This window comes from Tupaia chinensis, unplaced genomic scaffold, assembly GCF_000334495.1.
Source record: "Tupaia chinensis unplaced genomic scaffold, TupChi_1.0 Scaffold000086_1, whole genome shotgun sequence".
Taxonomy (NCBI): Eukaryota; Metazoa; Chordata; class Mammalia; order Scandentia; family Tupaiidae; genus Tupaia; species Tupaia belangeri.
In genome coordinates this window covers 5,293,090-5,309,194 of record NW_006159548.1, presented here as the reverse complement: position 1 = coordinate 5,309,194, position 16,105 = coordinate 5,293,090, and the positions used below count along the sequence as shown (strand labels likewise).

The 16,105-nt window shown below is 43.4% G+C and overlaps 2 protein-coding genes across 2 annotated transcripts in view; one reads left to right on the top strand and one right to left on the bottom strand.

The window, feature by feature from the left end:
* Positions 1–10,497, bottom strand: part of USO1 (USO1 vesicle transport factor) — a 103,409-nt gene extending 92,912 nt beyond the window's left edge. The window contains exons 1-2 of the mRNA XM_027769752.1: positions 10,377–10,497; positions 8,920–9,230 (exon numbers count right to left, since the gene is read on the bottom strand). Coding sequence (XP_027625553.1) covers positions 8,920–9,230; positions 10,377–10,497 — 432 coding nt within the window. The remainder of the gene's footprint in view (positions 1–8,919; positions 9,231–10,376) is intronic.
* The window catches only part of G3BP2 (G3BP stress granule assembly factor 2), a 99,337-nt gene that overhangs the window by 11,982 nt on the left and 71,250 nt on the right, over positions 1–16,105 (top strand). The gene's annotated exons all lie outside the window — the stretch shown is intronic.

The following is a 16,105-nucleotide window of genomic DNA, read 5'->3' as shown; positions in this document are numbered from 1 at the left end:
GAGATGGTCACGTCGCAATCCCTCCTCCTCCATTCTCCTCTCAGGATCTTGGGCACGCATGCACACGCACCTGGCATGAGTTCAAGCCACTGGGTCCAGGACTTGAGCTGGGGTCGACTACGTGGGAGTCCAGCGACATAGCCATTACACTAACTGCTGGCCCCTGGAGTTTTCTTATCTTGCTTCACATTTAGGTTGTGCAGCTTTGGCAGGAATATCACAGAAATGCTGTCAGATGGACTCTCACATGGCCAACTGCAGTTTGAGTCCTGGATCTGATAGCTTGAAAATCATGCCAGGCGCATGTGCATGTGTGCCCCAAATCCCAAGAGGAGAATGGAGGAGAAGGGGTTACAGTGTGGCCATCTCCTCTGAAGAGTGACTTCTCATTTTCTCTCTCTCTCTTCTGTCTCTTCCTGACAAGCACACATGCCCTGTAGAAAAAAAAAACTAAAAGTGGGGGCTACTAGGTGGCATGGTGGTTAGGGGTGCTGGACTCCCACATGGCGAACCGTGGTTTGAGTCACAGACCTGGTGGCTTGCTTTCTCACTTTCCCCCTCTCTTTCTCGCTCTTGCTCTGTCTCTCTCTGGTCAAATTAAAAATAAATAAATAAATAAAAAGTTAAATAAAAGAAAAGAAGAAATAAAAAAAGATACCCGTTCTCAATCTGTGGGAGCAGGGTTTTTTAAATTTATTCATTAATCAGTTTTGAGTGATTAATTTACTTACCTAGTGAGTAAGTGGCAGAACTGGTCTGCACACCAGCGTTGTTATTACACTGGAGTTTCCTTTCTCTGGGTTTAGAAATTGTATGTTCTTTTTTTACATTGGCTCTGTGGGACAATGCTATTGTGTTGCTAAAGTAGTACCAGATTCCAGGGCCAGTAGGTGGCATAGTGGTTAAGGCAGTGGACTCCTGCATGGCCAACTACAGTTCAAGTCCTAGACCTGGTGGCTTAGCTTCTCACTTTTCTTTCTCTCTCTCTGTGTCCTATAGCAAATTAAAAAATAATAATGAAAACAAACAAAATTAAATAAATATTTTTTTCCTTTTGTTTTCTTTCAGAAGCTTTTTAAAACAATTATTTTTCAAAAGAGAGAAAAAGAAGTCAGATTCCATATGGCGACTGTGGTTCGAATCCCTTGACCTTTTAGCTTGAAACATTGGGCGTGTGAACATGGGATCTGGTGGGCTGGAGGACTTGAAGGGGATTCACGATGTAACCAGACCCTGGGGAGGGTACACATCTTTCTTTCTCTCTCTTACTCTCGCCTGTGTGCACATGTACCCCATTATGAATAAAGAAAAAAAAAGAAAAGATATTTTATATTCTTTTTTAATACTGTAAAAAATTATTATTATTATTAATTTGGCCAGAAAGAGACAGAGAGAGAGAGGGAAAGTGAGAAAGTAAGCTCCCAGGTCTGGGACTTGAACCTCAGTTAGCCATATGGGATTCCAATGCCTTTAACTAACACACTACCTGCTAGCCCCCAAATTTTATATTCTTTATACTCTCTTTGGCACTCCTTCAACTATACAACTAAAACTACCTATATATTATATTATTCTACAGAACTGCTTGTGGAATGGACCTTTTTACAGATGAAGACAATGTTATGTTTATGTTAACTTAAAACCTGATTGAGATTTCATTGTGTTTGGATATTTGACTTCCCTTATATTCTAAGATCATTGTTCTCTTTGGGGGCTGTGGCTATTCGCTTATTCCCCTAGTGTTCATGATATGGTCATAGCTGAGAGCCAGAGGATAATAGCATTTGCTCAGCTTTATAAATAAGCACATGTTTTATTGATTCTTTGCAGTTTTTAAAATATTTAATGGAAAGAGAGAGGGAATTGTAAAAATCTTTTCTTTCCGGCCAATTATAAGAATTGAATTTTAAAACTCTCTTGTTACGGAATCAGTATGAAAGGACATGAAAATTTAATACCAGTTGGCACTTTATTTAACTGAGAATTTTATACTGAGCATAATGAAATTCTATCGGTACATGGTAGAAGGTTTTAAAAAATATTGGTTAAAAGGAATAAATCAGGAGACAAGAGTAAACATACTGTATGATCACAGCTAAATATATTCTCAGAGTATAAATATATTCTCAGAGTATAAATATATGCTTAGACTAAAGGTAGTGAGATGTGGATTCCAAGTAGTTAGATTTTGTGGTAATGATCTTGGGTGATGTTTGCTTTTTTCAACTGTTGCATAATTTTTGCCTTTTTTTTTTTTAATAATCACAAATATAACAGATTTAGAAAACAGATTAAGTTGGAAGAGTGTGAAAGAGAAACATCATCTGGGGCCCCAATAAAAGTATTAGTGTGCTTGTAGGGAGAGGCCCAAGGTCATTGCAGCTGATGCCTGGGCCTGAGTTTCATCCCATCCACCTTGGCACCGTCTCTTTCCCCCTTCTTCCCGTTTTATCTTCCCTTTGTTTCTTTTCTCCTTTCCTTTTTTTTTTTTTTAAAGAATTATTTTATTCAAATTTATTTATTTTAATTTGACCAGAGTGAGAGAGGGAGAGGAAGAGAGGAAGAGAGAGAGAAGGGGAAAATGAGAAAGCTAGCCACCAGGTCTTGGCCATGTGGGAGTCTAGCGCCCCTAAGCACCATGCCACCTGCTGGCTCCTCTCCTTTCCTTTTAATATAAAGTAGGTGATGAGATTAATTTAAAGACAGAATTTTATATAGGAGGAAAAACATTACTCTTTAATGCCTGATAGACTTGGTTTCAAATCCTGGCTTCATCATTTTAATTTAGTCAACAAACATTCAGTGATTACCTACTTTGTCTCTGGGGATTCAGTAATGATTAAAGTTAACAATATGTCTGACTTTGTGGAACTTATATTCTACTGAAAAAAGACAGTTGAGGGACCAGCAGTTGGCGTAATGGCTATGTCGCTGGACTCCCACGTAGTCAACCACGGTTCGCGTCCTGGACCGGGTGGCTTAATTCACGCCGGGCACATGTGCGTATGTGCCCAAGATCCCGAGAGGAGAATGGAGGAGAAGGGATTGTGGCGTGGCCATCCCTCCTGGGGGGTGATTTTTCGCTTTCTGTCTCTCTGACTCTCTCTCTGTCTGTCTGGCGAGCGCACGCGCTCTATAGTGAAAACCTCTCAAAAAAAAAAGAAAAAAGACAGTTGATTCAAAAGGTCTTGGACAGATCCCCTAGATCAAAAAAATATCTGTCAGACCTACAGGATGAATCTAATATCATGAAGGAATTAGCCTTTTGGGTACAGACATCTTTTTTTTTTAAGTTAAAGTATTATTTAATTTAATTTAACTTAATTTATTATTTTGACCAGAGAGGGACAGAGTGACTGGGAGAGATGAAAAGTAGAAAGCAAGCCACTAGGTCCAGGACTAGAACCATGGTCAGCCATGTGGGAGTCCAGTGCCCCAGTTTCCTCTTGGGATTTTGGGCTTGCACACACACATGCCCAGCGTGAATTTCAAACCACCCCTAGCAAGCACACACGCCCTATAGCAAACAGTCTAGGAGGTATTCGGAGCCTGGCCTTGTGAGAACTGGGGTCCACACATGGCTACGGTGGAGTGTGTGTGTCTGTCTGTGTCAGGCTTCATGGTCTTTCGTAGACGTTTTGTGGTGAGTCTGTCCCATTTCCTTGCTTCTCTCAGACCAGCTTTCTCCAACTCACAGCTTCTGTGCTCCATCTCTGTTAACCGTGCTGCCATCTCTGTTAACCGTGCAAGTGGCTTTGGCTCACCACTGCCTGAATCCCAGCCCAATGTCAACATTACTACTCAGTTCAACTCCTTTTAACTGATTTGGTAGGAGGTGTACGTAATCAATGTCCTATTATTATTATTATTATTTTGGAGAGATTTTTGCTGTAGGGTGTGTGTGCTCACCAGAGAGACAGAGACAGAAAATGAAAAATTACCTTGCTGGGAGAGGTGGCCATGCCACAATCCCTTCTCCTTCATTCTCCTCTCATGGTCTTGGGTGCACACGCCCGGCGTGAGTTTTAAGCCACTGGGTCCAGGACTCGAACTGTGGTCGACTATGTGGGAGTCCAGTGACGTAACCATTTGCCATCTACTGGTCCCAAATGTCCCATTATGATTAGCTTTGCTGTCCTCTTGTCTTGCCGTCTGGAGGGTAAGGAGTAGGAGGGCAGGAGATCTAGTCATTTCTCTTGTGTAGACCTTTTGAAAGGCACTTACTTCTCACTTGACAACCGAGTTCTATTCCTGCGGATAGGTTGTTCAGTGAATTGGTCAATAAGGGAAGGAACTTAAAGAGGATGTCTTGTGGTGTCGTGGCACCATAAAATATGTATTTTTCAATAGACCCCATGTGACACCACACTAGAATAAAGTATTTCTAGCTGTACTAAAAGCATATGTCAGATAAGTGCCAGGAAGTGACAAGACACCACGACACATTAATATAAGCCTGGCGTAATTGTTTCTGTTTTTTTCTGAATACTACCGTGGGTGCACAGTAAAGTGCAAACTTATAAACTACGTGTGCAGTCTTGCATGCTTGTGAATGCTTTGTGTAGTGAATACCAACCGACTGCGGGAATGAGACAAAGGCTGAGAAAGTGGATTCTCAGTGCTGAAGAACGGGTGTGAAGTCCCAGTGATCACGAAACAGGTGTGTCATTAAGTGAGGTGTGGCTGTATTCGGTTTTACCTGTGTGTAGTGATAGTTGGGATTATTTCCCAACAACGATCAGCACTCAAAATTCCTATTGCTGTACTGAGCACGGTACATACATTGCTCGTCTCCATTAACTGTACCCTATCTATCCTTTTCATGCAGGAGGAAACTGTTGAAGGAGGGAGGTTGGGTGGCTTGTGGAAGCTCACGAAGCTCAGTGCCTGGGATTTGCTCCGAGGCGCCTGTCTACGGAGCCTGGACCCCCCTGCTTTTCCACATCCATCCCTAGCCCGAGATTGGTGGCTGCTGCCAACCACTGCCAAAGCTGAACCTCGGTGTGGTACTTACTTCCCCAGCTGAGCTGGCTTGCTTTGGGACAGTAGGTCATTTGTGACATGGGCAAACTGACCAGTGGACTGTCGAAGTTCACCTAGTACCAATGTTCCCCAGATTTTTCTAGTCTGACAAAACTGGGATCTAGCCTGAACACGTGGAGAGACGGCTCTTGATTTCTCCTGTTAAGCTGTCAACCAACTCAAGAGGTAGTCCAGACACATCCCACACTGTGTCACTTATGGAAGCTATTGGTAACGTTCAGGCGCAGCTTAGTGCCTCGTTCCTGGAGGACTATGTGACAAGATGTTCACTAAGTGCTTTTTTCCCTCGTGAAAGTGAAACAGCCAGCTTTAGCCTACATTCTCTTATGAAATGGAAGGCCAGGGGCCCAGCTGTGGTAGCACAGCTGGGAGGGCACTGCTGTGTGGTGGCTGAGGCCTCATGGGAGGCCCAGGTTAACTTTCTGGCCCAGCCTAAACAGGCCAGGCCTGGCAGTGTTCTCCTGTATTCCCAGTTAACTGGGAGTCTGGGGCAGGAGAATCACAACATGGTAAGACCCTAACAGACCCTGTATTCCCAGTTAACTGGGAGTCTGGAGCAGGAGAATCACAACATGGTAAGACCCTAGCAGACTACCCCTCTGTCTCTCTTGCTCCGTGTGTCTCCTCATTTAAAAAAAAAAAAAAAAAGAAGAAGAAGCCAGGCTGACTTTGTGGCCTGGTGGTTAAGGCAGCCAATCCCTTGATTCAAGTCCTGAATCCAGCAGCTTGAGAAACAGTGCGGGTGTGCATGCTTGCATGCCTAAAAATCATGAAGGGAGGGAGAGATGGAGAAGAGATTGCAGTGTGACCATTCCCCATGGGGCAGGGTGCTTTCTCCTCTTTCTAAATTTTCTCTCTATCTCATGCACATGCCCTGTAGGAAAAAGAAAAAAGAAAAAATGAAGCAAAGGGTCATCAGAGTTGGTTTGTTGTCCCCCAAGTGAAGAGTCCCAGGATATTTGACAGAGTGGAAGGGAATCCTGATTAACAGGTTAACAACACTTTGAATAAGATGATGGTGTTCAAGACTGCACTTTTTAAATAAAAATAAAGCCACAAGTTTTCAAACCTTAGCCCTTAATGGAAGAGATCCCAGCAGGGAGAATCGGCTGGACTGTAATACTGTCATTGCTTTCCCCGGGATGTGCTTTCTAGGGCTTTCAGATTACTGCTGCCACCAGCATGCTGGCCTCTAGAGGGCACTGCTTCCCCTTTTAAGGCCGGGGGCCCATTGGCCTGAATCTAGCGGACAGCTGAGCTAGGTTCTAGCTGCTAGGAGGTAATACCGGGGAATAAGCAGTCAGCGTGATGGCGATCTAGATGATCTGATTTATAAGGGGGTTTATTCATTCGCAGCGTTTGGCTCACCAGGGATCCTGTCTTCCTAGTTCTTGGGCTATTCAAACAGAATGGGCCCTCTTGACACCCAGAAGTCCTGTTCCAGGTTTGATGCTAGAGATGGGAAGAGAACAAAACATGCAGGATCTCCCCAGAGCCTAGTCTAGTGGGCGAGAAGAGCAGTCACCTAGATTTCTCCAAACAAGACCTCAAGACAGAGCCTGGGAGGGGTCCCGACAGCCTTCCTAAAACTTATCCTCATGAGTCCTAGTTTGATTTCTCGCTTTCTGTCTCTCTGTCTTTCTGGCAAGTGCATGTGCCCTATGACAAAAAAAAAAAAAAACTCTGAATAAATAAATAAATAAATAAATCTAAATAAAATAATTCTTTAAAAAAATAACTAAGCTAGCCATTAAGGATCCTTTATGGAAAAAATGTGAATGGCATCCCCATTCATCACTTGATAATTGTTGTGAATGTCTCAGGTTAATTTTACCCTAATCTGGTTATGAATGTGGTTTTTATCTGGGGACTGGAGGATCACCTATTACCTACATACCTGTCTTTTATTTTATTCTTCTCCTTTTAAACATATTTGTACTTATGTGCTTGTTTATGTGTGTATATTTTATGATATCCCTTTTACTGTTAGGGTCGTTAGCTTTTTTACCTTTTTTTCTGAGAGGTTTTTGTCTTAGGTTGCGTGTACTTACCAGAGTGAGAGAGACAGAGACAGATACAGGGAAAGTGAGAAGTCAGCCCCCCCCCCGGGGGATGGCCATGATGCAGTCCCTTCCATTGTCCTACCTGGATCTTAGGCACGCACGCACATACACCTGGTGTGAGTTTCAAGCTGCTTGGTCTAGGACTCGAACCATGGTCAGCATGTGTGAGTCCAGTGACCTAAGCATTATGCCCTTTGCCCCCAAGGTCGTTAGCTTTTAATTCTCATTGCTATGTGTAAATAATGCTGTCCACTTTCGTTTGCTACTTGTGATCCACTTGTGGACCTTCAGTAGTGGCCAGCCGGGATCGACTATGTTCTAGGCTTTGTTCTGAGGACTTTCCAAATATCAGCTAATATAATCTTCATACCCACCCTGTGCAGTAGGCACTATTAATATGCACATTGTATGATTGTTTGGCTAAGGTCACTTCGTTGCCAAGTCGCAAAGTTTGGGATTTAAGCCCTGTCTAGCTCCAGAATCCCCAACAGTATGTAAAAACAAACAATGCTACCTCAACATTCAGGTCTATTAGAATAGCTGAAAATCAAGTGCAAGTAGGATCTTCATAGAGTTTCAGAAGAATTTACTCATAGGTTATGTCTTCTTACTTAACCTCAGCCTATTTATATTCATCTATAAAGTGGAAATAATGATACAACCTATCTCTTACGGATTATTGTTATGAGGGGTCCAGCAGGTGGCATGGTGGTTAGGGGCATTGGACTCGCCCATGGCTGACTGCAGTTTGAGTTCTGGACCTGGCTGCTTGCTCTCTTATTCATTCTCTCTCTCTCACTTACTCTGTCCCTCTCTGGTCAAATTAAAATAAATAAATAAATAAATAAATAAATAAATGGCTAAACTAAATAAAGTTTAAAAAGATGATTGTTAAGAGGATTAAATGGGTGACAATGTATATGTGTGTGTATATACACATATACATACATACATACATACATACATACATACATACACATACATAATGTATGTCTGTGAAGAATTAGAAGCAGCCTGGCATATAGTAAGTGTTCATTTTTCCAAACACTATTCCTATGCTTGGTAAATAATACCTGCTATTACGGTTGCCCATGAATTTTGTTGTTGTTTTGTTTTTCTTAGATTTTTGCCATGGGGTTTATGCTTTCACCAGAGACAGAAGGGAAGTGAGAAATCACCATCTGGGGGGGATGGCCATGCTGCAATCCCTTCTTCATTCTCCTCTCCGGATTTTGAGCATGCATGTGTTCAGGATTCGAACTGTGGTCACTCTTGTGGGAATTCAGCTCCTTAACCGCCATGCCACCTGCTGGCCCCTATTATTTATGGGTTTCAAGGACAGTAAAATTTTACGGCATCTGCTGGTCTGTAGGTGTTGAGAGGCCTTTGTACTCCTTCCTTCCTTCTTCAGAGCCCCCTTCCAGAGATGGCTCAACCTGGCCCTCTTTCTGAGGCACTGCCCAGATCTCTTAGGAGATGCTGGCCTTGGGGCTAGGAGGTGGTTTGGTGCTTAAGGTGCTAGACCCCCACATGGCTGACCCTGGTTTGAGTTCCATAACTGGCAGCTTGCTTTCTCACATTCCTCCTCTCTCTCTCTGGTGAGCACATGTGTCCTATAGCAAATTAAAAATAATTATAATAATAAATAAAATTTTTAAAAAGAAGAGATGTTGGCCTTGACTTGAACCTCTGGAGGGCCTTTCCATTCCTTAGCCCATGGCTTCCTCTGCTCCACCTGTCCTTCCCAGCCTGCCTTCTACCCTCTCCACTCTTCCTTAGGGGCCCCTTTCCTAGCCTGACGGCCCTGACCTACCAGGCCTTTATTTTTATTTTTTAAAGTAAGTTGTATAGCCAATCGCCACGGAACAGACTGGTGACAATACGCAGGAAAATCCATGGGAAAGTGTGAAAGTGACTTAATTTGGTTCTGGTCCATAGCCCCTGTCTTCTGTTGAAATGGTAAAACTGAGGATTTGTTATCGCCTCTGCCTCCTGCTCTGTGGGCCTGAACCTCCCAGGTAGGCTGAATGTGCTGCCCAGGCTTTTGTGAGCGTTGTTTTCCAGAAGCGGCCAATTTGCATCTCTTAGGAAGCTCCAGGCTGGAGGTCAGGAAGTTAAATGACCCTTTATAGAGGGGTGCAGGGGTGTGTGTGGGGGATTAAATGCTTTCATAGAAATTACCAAAGACTATGCATTTTGTTTACAACCTTAACTTTATTTTTCATGAGCCGGGTTTACTCTGAGATACATAAGAAATGTTGCCATGAAATTATACTTAAGTTAACATTATTGTTTAATTAAACTCTTACAATAAGAAAACAAAATGACCTTGGGAACATCTTATAAATCAAATGAATGGCGAAAATAGGGAGGAAATTATGAATGAACGTTGTTATGACAGTTGACAGTTAAGGGGGCTCCCCACCTTTTGTCTTCTTCCCATCTTCTTGCTGTGGCCTGTGTGGTTTTTTTGAAGTCTATTTTGTGAGAGAGGGAGAGAGAATCTCACACCCAGGTCCTCCTCCCAGCCTTCCTAGGTGGCCAGGATGTTACCCAGCTTACACAGGATGACCCAGAATCTTCCATCTTTCCCATGGTTTCCAGCCTTGCAAAGCAGCACACCAAAGCCGCTGGGCTTTCTTTCTTTCTTTCTTTTCTTTTTTTTTTTTTTTAAGACAGGGTCTGGTTGGGAACCAGCAGTTAGCATAATGGCTATGCCGCTGGACTCCCACGTAGTCCACCGCGGTTTGTGTCCCAGACCCGTGGCTTAGAACTCACGCCAGGCACGTGTGCGTGCGTGCCCAAGATCCCGAGAGGAGAATGGAGGAGAAGGGATTGCGGCGTGACCATACCCCCTGGGAGGTGATTTCTCGCTTATGTCTCTCTGTCTCTGTCTGGCGAGCACAGGCACCCTATAGCGAAAATCTCTCAAAAAAAAGACAGGGTCTGGTTGTGTAGGGATCCTCCTGCTTTAGCCTCCCAAGACCTGAATAGCTAGGTCCGCACGTGTGTGCCGTTGTGCCTCGTTTTTACGGTGGGATCCATCTGAACTGCGCGCTGGGCCTGCTTGCCAGTTGCAGTGTCTACCAGAGCCTGCTACCCAGACTGTGCCCGGTGCGATCTTTTTTAAAAGAAAAACTATCACCTGGGCTGTTTTTTCACTGTCCCCATCAGCTCTCTATTGCCCACCCCCCAGATAAAATTAAAAATGTTTCATGTATAAAGACCTTTCAGGCTTCAAACTTTGCCACGTCCCACCCTTCCACCCACCTTGTCCATGTGCTTCCCCACTGCGTCTTTTCAACTCCAGCTTTAGGGAACAACTTTCACTTCCTAAATGTCCTAACCTCCGAGGATTTAGAGGTGCTCTGCTGTACTCCATATGCACCATTTTCCCCGCCACAAAGTTGGTTCCTAGGGATCCTTCAGTTTGGGGTTGAGAGGAAATCTCCCCCCTCCCATCAGAATCTGATGCTTCCTTCTGCCTGTACCATAGCTTTGACCCACCATGTCTACAATGCGTGTACCCCAGTCTTCACCATGCAGAACCTGTGTGTGTCTGTTTCACAGCCCCACACATTTCAGCATTTGGAGCTTTGTGGACACTTGGTAAATACTGTTGAATGCAAGGATTTGGAGCTGGGAAACCTTCGGAAGTTGCATAACTGGCTGAGGGTAATGCTGTGGGGTGGAGGATCTTGGAGAGGCATAGTCTTCTGGAGTGCTCGCTGCTCCTTCTTCACATCCAGTCCCTGAGTACCTGCTCTTTGGTCCTCATAAAATTGGTCCAGAAACTGTTTGCAACCCTGTAGAACCGGTTTCTACTAACTGAACCTTGCACCGCACTCAGGTTAGCTCATTTGTTAATGTGTAAGAAGAAATGTTAACTGTCTGGAGAAAGAGCCTCCTGCTGTCACTACTTTCTTCCCCCACTGGACAGATTACCATCAGAAGATTGCTTGCAGAGCTTTCTTCCTGTCCTCCTCTCTCCTTCCTTCCTTCCTACTGAGCCTACTTAAGTATTGCAACAAAAGAAGTGTGGGTTTTTTAAGGAATGTCCTTTTGAAACCGAGCAAGGACCCCCTAATGTATTTTCCTAGGTTTCCTGAAATATTAAGTCCATTTATATGTTAATGGCCCAGAGCAAGAAGTCTTCAGGCTTTTGTTTATGATAATGACCAACTTGGACCATAAGTGAGGGCCATTTGACCTCTAAAACTCTCACTTAAAGGAAAGATAAGGTTTTTATTTCAACATGTAAGATGTTTTTTAGGCTGGAAACTGCTGGTTGTGAGCTCAAAGACTCCAGGCTGAATGGCTCTAGACACCTGAAGAGAAATTTGATTATCTAAGGCCTCACCAATCAAAAATACCCAAGAGATGATCACACCCTCTTGAACCAATCACTGAACTGATCATGCGCCTAAGACCTTGGCCCCTAATTTTGTCCTTAATAACGCATGTGGGGAACATCTCAGGGAGACCGGGTCTTTTCAGCATGAGCTGAAATATTGCGCTTTGTAATAAAGCTGTACTTTTCCTTCATCACACCATGTGCTTATGGCTTGGTTTTAGCGCTTGGGTGAGCGAACCTGATTTGAGTTCGGTAACACTTTGGCTAAGCGAGTTTAGGAGACTTTTTCTCTTCTCTCTTGCAGAGACCATACTGTCTCAGCCTGGTGGCCCTTGACCCAGGTCATTCAGGAATCTCCTCAAACTTGTTCCCTGGGCTCCTTTCAAGACTTTTATGCCTTCAGACGGACTCTTCTAGATATACTTGCATTTCAGTCCAGTTAGAGTTCATGTGGAAATATTTGGAGGTCTCCTACAAGTCCTTTGTGGTATCTGATGCATCTGTTATGTCTAATGCTAGTTTCATTTCCCAATCCAGGGTTGGTAGGGTGGGCAGGGTCATCAGGGCTGTGTCTTCTGCTGTTGTTTCCGTATGCAGCGCTGCCGATGTAAATGTATATACATAATGTTTACTCTTATAAGACCATATGGAGATTTAAATCCCAGTATTTATGGGTCAGCCTAGTAGCCTTGTGGTTAAAGGAGTTGGATCCCACATGGCTGATGGTAGTTCAAATCTCTGCCCCAGTGGCTTGAAAAACATGCCAGGTACATGTGCATGCATACTCCTACTCCTGATAGTTTCGATGGAAATAGCCAACCCTGTAGAACTAATTAATGCCAGGGTGGAGAAATGGAGGAGAAAGGATTGTGGCATGACTGCACACCATTGGGGGGGGTGCTTTCTTTCTCTCTGTGTCTCTTTGTCTCTCTCTGGCAAGTGCATCTACCTACTGGCAATTTAAAATATTTCAGCATTGGGAACCAGCAGTTAGCGTAATGGCTATGTCGCTGGACTCCCACGTAGTCGACCGCGGTTCGTGTCCCGGACCCGGTGGCTTAAAACTCACGCCGGGCGCGTGTGCGTGCATGCCCAAGATCCCGAGAGGAGAATGGAGGAGAAGGGATTGCGGCGTGACCATCCCCCCTGGGGGGTGATTTCTCGCTTTCTGTCTCTCTGTCTCTCTCAGTCTGTCTGGCGAGTGCACGCGCCCTATAGCAAAAACCTCTCAAAAAAAAAAAAAAATCAGCATTTACCAAAAAAATAATTGCAAATATTAGACTGTGAGATTATTGAGAAGGAAAAATTTTTCCTCTTCCCTCTTAGGTTCTGGGCACAGGGGCCTACAAATGAGCAAAAGAAATTAGCAAGAAAAAAGACAAAATTCGGCTGGGAGGTGGTATGGTGGTTGAGATGCTGGATTCCCACATTGCCAATGGCAGGCAGTCTGAGTCCTGGACCTGGTGGTTTGCTCCTCACTCCCCCTTTCTTCCTCTTTGTCTCTTTCTGGTCAAATTAAACATTAATAATAAAAAATAAAGTTAAATAAATAAATAAATATTTTTAAAAAGAGGGGGGAAATTTAATCCCATCTTTTTTTATCAATGTAATAATGGGATTTGCAGAAAAATGCGACTCAGAAGTGTGGTGGAAGGGGCTGGCAGGTGGCGTGGTGCTTAAGGGCACTGGACTTCCACATGGCCAACCGCAATTTGAATCCTGGACTTGGCGGCTTGCTGTCTCACTTTCCCGCCCCCCTCTCTCTTTTTCTCTCACTGGTCAATTCAAAATAAATAAATAAAAACACCCTTTAAAAACTGTGGTGGGAATTTGTATCTTATATATCATCTTTTTATCATCTTTTTTTTTTTTAAGAATTATTTAATTTTATTATTATTTTTTAATTTGACCAGAGAGAGAGACAAGAAAGAGAGTGGGAAAATGAAAAAGCAAACCAACAAGTCTGGGACTGAAACCATGGTCAGGTCTGTGAGTCTTAACCACCAAGTCCCCTGCTGGCCCTCATATACCATCGTAATGAGGAAAGGCGAGAAAGCTGCTGCTATGGTTTGAATGTCTTCCCCCAAATTCGTGTGTTATGCTTTGGTTGTAATGGGATTAAAGACCAAAAAGCTGATCTAGCTCTGGTATTGAAAAATGGGCCTCAGGGCCAGCAGGTGGTGTGATGGTTAAGGGCACTGGACTCCCACATGGTCGACTATGGTTCAAGTCCCAGACCTGGCAGCTTGCTTTTTCACTCCTCCCCTGCCCCACTCTGTCCCTCTCTGGTCAAATTAGAAAGAAAGAAAGGAAGGAAGGAAGGAAGGAAGGAAGGAAGGAAGGAAGGAAGACAGATTTTTTAAAAAAGAAAGAAAGGTGGGCTACTAGGAGATAGTAGGCATCAGTAGTGACTGGGTCTGGGGCCTTTATAAGGGGACATGGACACAGACACATGCACTTTGCTCTCTCTTGCTCTCTGCACTTCCCAGAGATCCTGTCTAGCAAGAAGGCCTTCACCCGATGCAGCCCCTTACATTGGATCTCTAGAATCATGAACTAAATAAATCTCATTGTATAAACCACCCACAGGTACTTAATGGAAAAATAAAAATAAATAAAATAAATAGTCTCCACTAGGAGAATAGTAAATGGGAGAGATCTACTGGTTTAGTAACAATGTCTATCCAGATTTGGTGGAGAAACTTCTCATCTCCGGTATTAAGAGTCAGTCTTCCCTTGTTGCTTCCGGGGAGGAGATTTATAATAATGAAGTTATTGTAGGAGGCTCTGCTTATAGGTAGATAAGAGATTTTGGGAACTCAGACGCCTTCTGCTCAAAATTTTTATTCTTTTTTTTTTTTTTTTCCAAAATTTTTCTTTTCTTTTTTTAGAGAGGTTTTTACTATTGGATGCATACACTTGCCAGAGACACAGAGAGAGACACACAGAAAGAATTGAGACATCGCCGTCCAGGGGGGATGGAATCCCTTCTCTTTCATTCTCCTCTTGGGATTCTGAGCATGCACACACACACTCCTGGCATGAATTTCCAGTCATCAGGTTTGGAACTTGAGCCACAGTCAGCCTCAACCACCATGCTGCCTGCTGGCCCTGTTCAAAATATTTTATGTCACAGTGTCATATTCTGGACCTCTTCAGAGTCTTTTTATTTTATTCTTAGAGTATTCCAGGAGATAACTGGGTAAAATTGTTCTCCAAGGGACCAACAGATGGTGTAATGGTTGTGTCACTGGACTCCTACGTAGTCGATCATGGTTCACGTCCCAGACCTGATGGCTTACAACTCACACTGGGCATGTGTGCGTACATACCCACAATCCTAAGAGGAGAATGGAAGAAAAAGGACTGTGGCATCGCTATCACCCTGGGGGGTTATTTCTCACTTTCTATCTCTCTGTCTCTGTCTCTCTGGAAAGCACATGCACCCTAGAGTAAAAATCTCTCCAAAAAAACAATTGTTCTCCAAAATTATATATTGTATTTTATCCCAGAAACTTACAAACAAATGACTAAAATTGAAAACAAATAGGGCACCAGCAGTTAGCGTAATGGCTATGTCGCTGGACTCCCACATAGTCGACCGCGGTTCGCATCCGTCCAGATGATGCTGTTGTTTTGAGTATAAAATATGGCTAACTCAACAACACTCCTTTCAGCAAATTAAGGAGAATAAGCAAAAGATTTTATTCAAACCAAATGGTTTAAAATTGCTAATTTGATTTAGTTTGGTCTTATTTCTGTGTTTTTTTTTCTTTTTTAAGATTTTTGTTTAGAATTATCTTATTTAACCTTATTTATTTATTCATTTATTTTAATTTGACCAGAAGAGGAGCATAGTGAGAGAGCAAGAAAGTGAAAGAGGGAAAATGAGAAAACAAGGCACCAGGTCTGGGACTCGAACTGCAGTCGAATGTGCATGTGTGAGCCTGCCACCCTCAACCACTGCACCACCTGTCGGCCCCCTTTTATTTTTCTTACTGTTTTAAGGATCACATACATAATCCCTAATAATCTATTTTTGACCCCTCTTTCTTTTCTTTATCTCTCCTTTTTTTCTTCTTCTTTTGGACAATAAAAGAAATTATATTATTCATTCAACAGATATTTATTGTATCAGACACTGTTGTATTTGGAAGTTTTATTTTAAATCCAATTTTGTGATATGCAAAAGATGAACAAAGAAAATAAGTACAGGGTTAAAAAGACTGAAATCTTGGGACCAGCAGATGGCATAGTGGTTATGTCACTGGACTCCCATGTAGTTGACCGTGGTTCGAGTCCCGGATTTGGTGTCTTAAAACTCACACTGGGTATGTGTACTTATGTGTCTAGAATCCTGAGTAGAGGAGAAAGGATTGCAGCATGGCCATCCTCCCAGGGGGTGATTTCTCACTTTCTCTCTTTCTGTCTCTCTGGCAAGCGCATGTGCCCTGTATCAAAAATGTATGTTAAAAAAAAGATTGGGAACCAGCAGTTAGCGTAATGGCTATGTCGCTGGACTCCCATGTAGTCGACTGTGGTTCTAGTCCCGGACCCAGTGGCTTAAACTCATGCTGGGTGCATATGCGTGTGTGCCCAAGATCCGGAGAGGAGAATGGAGGAGAAGGGATTGTGGCGTGGCCAT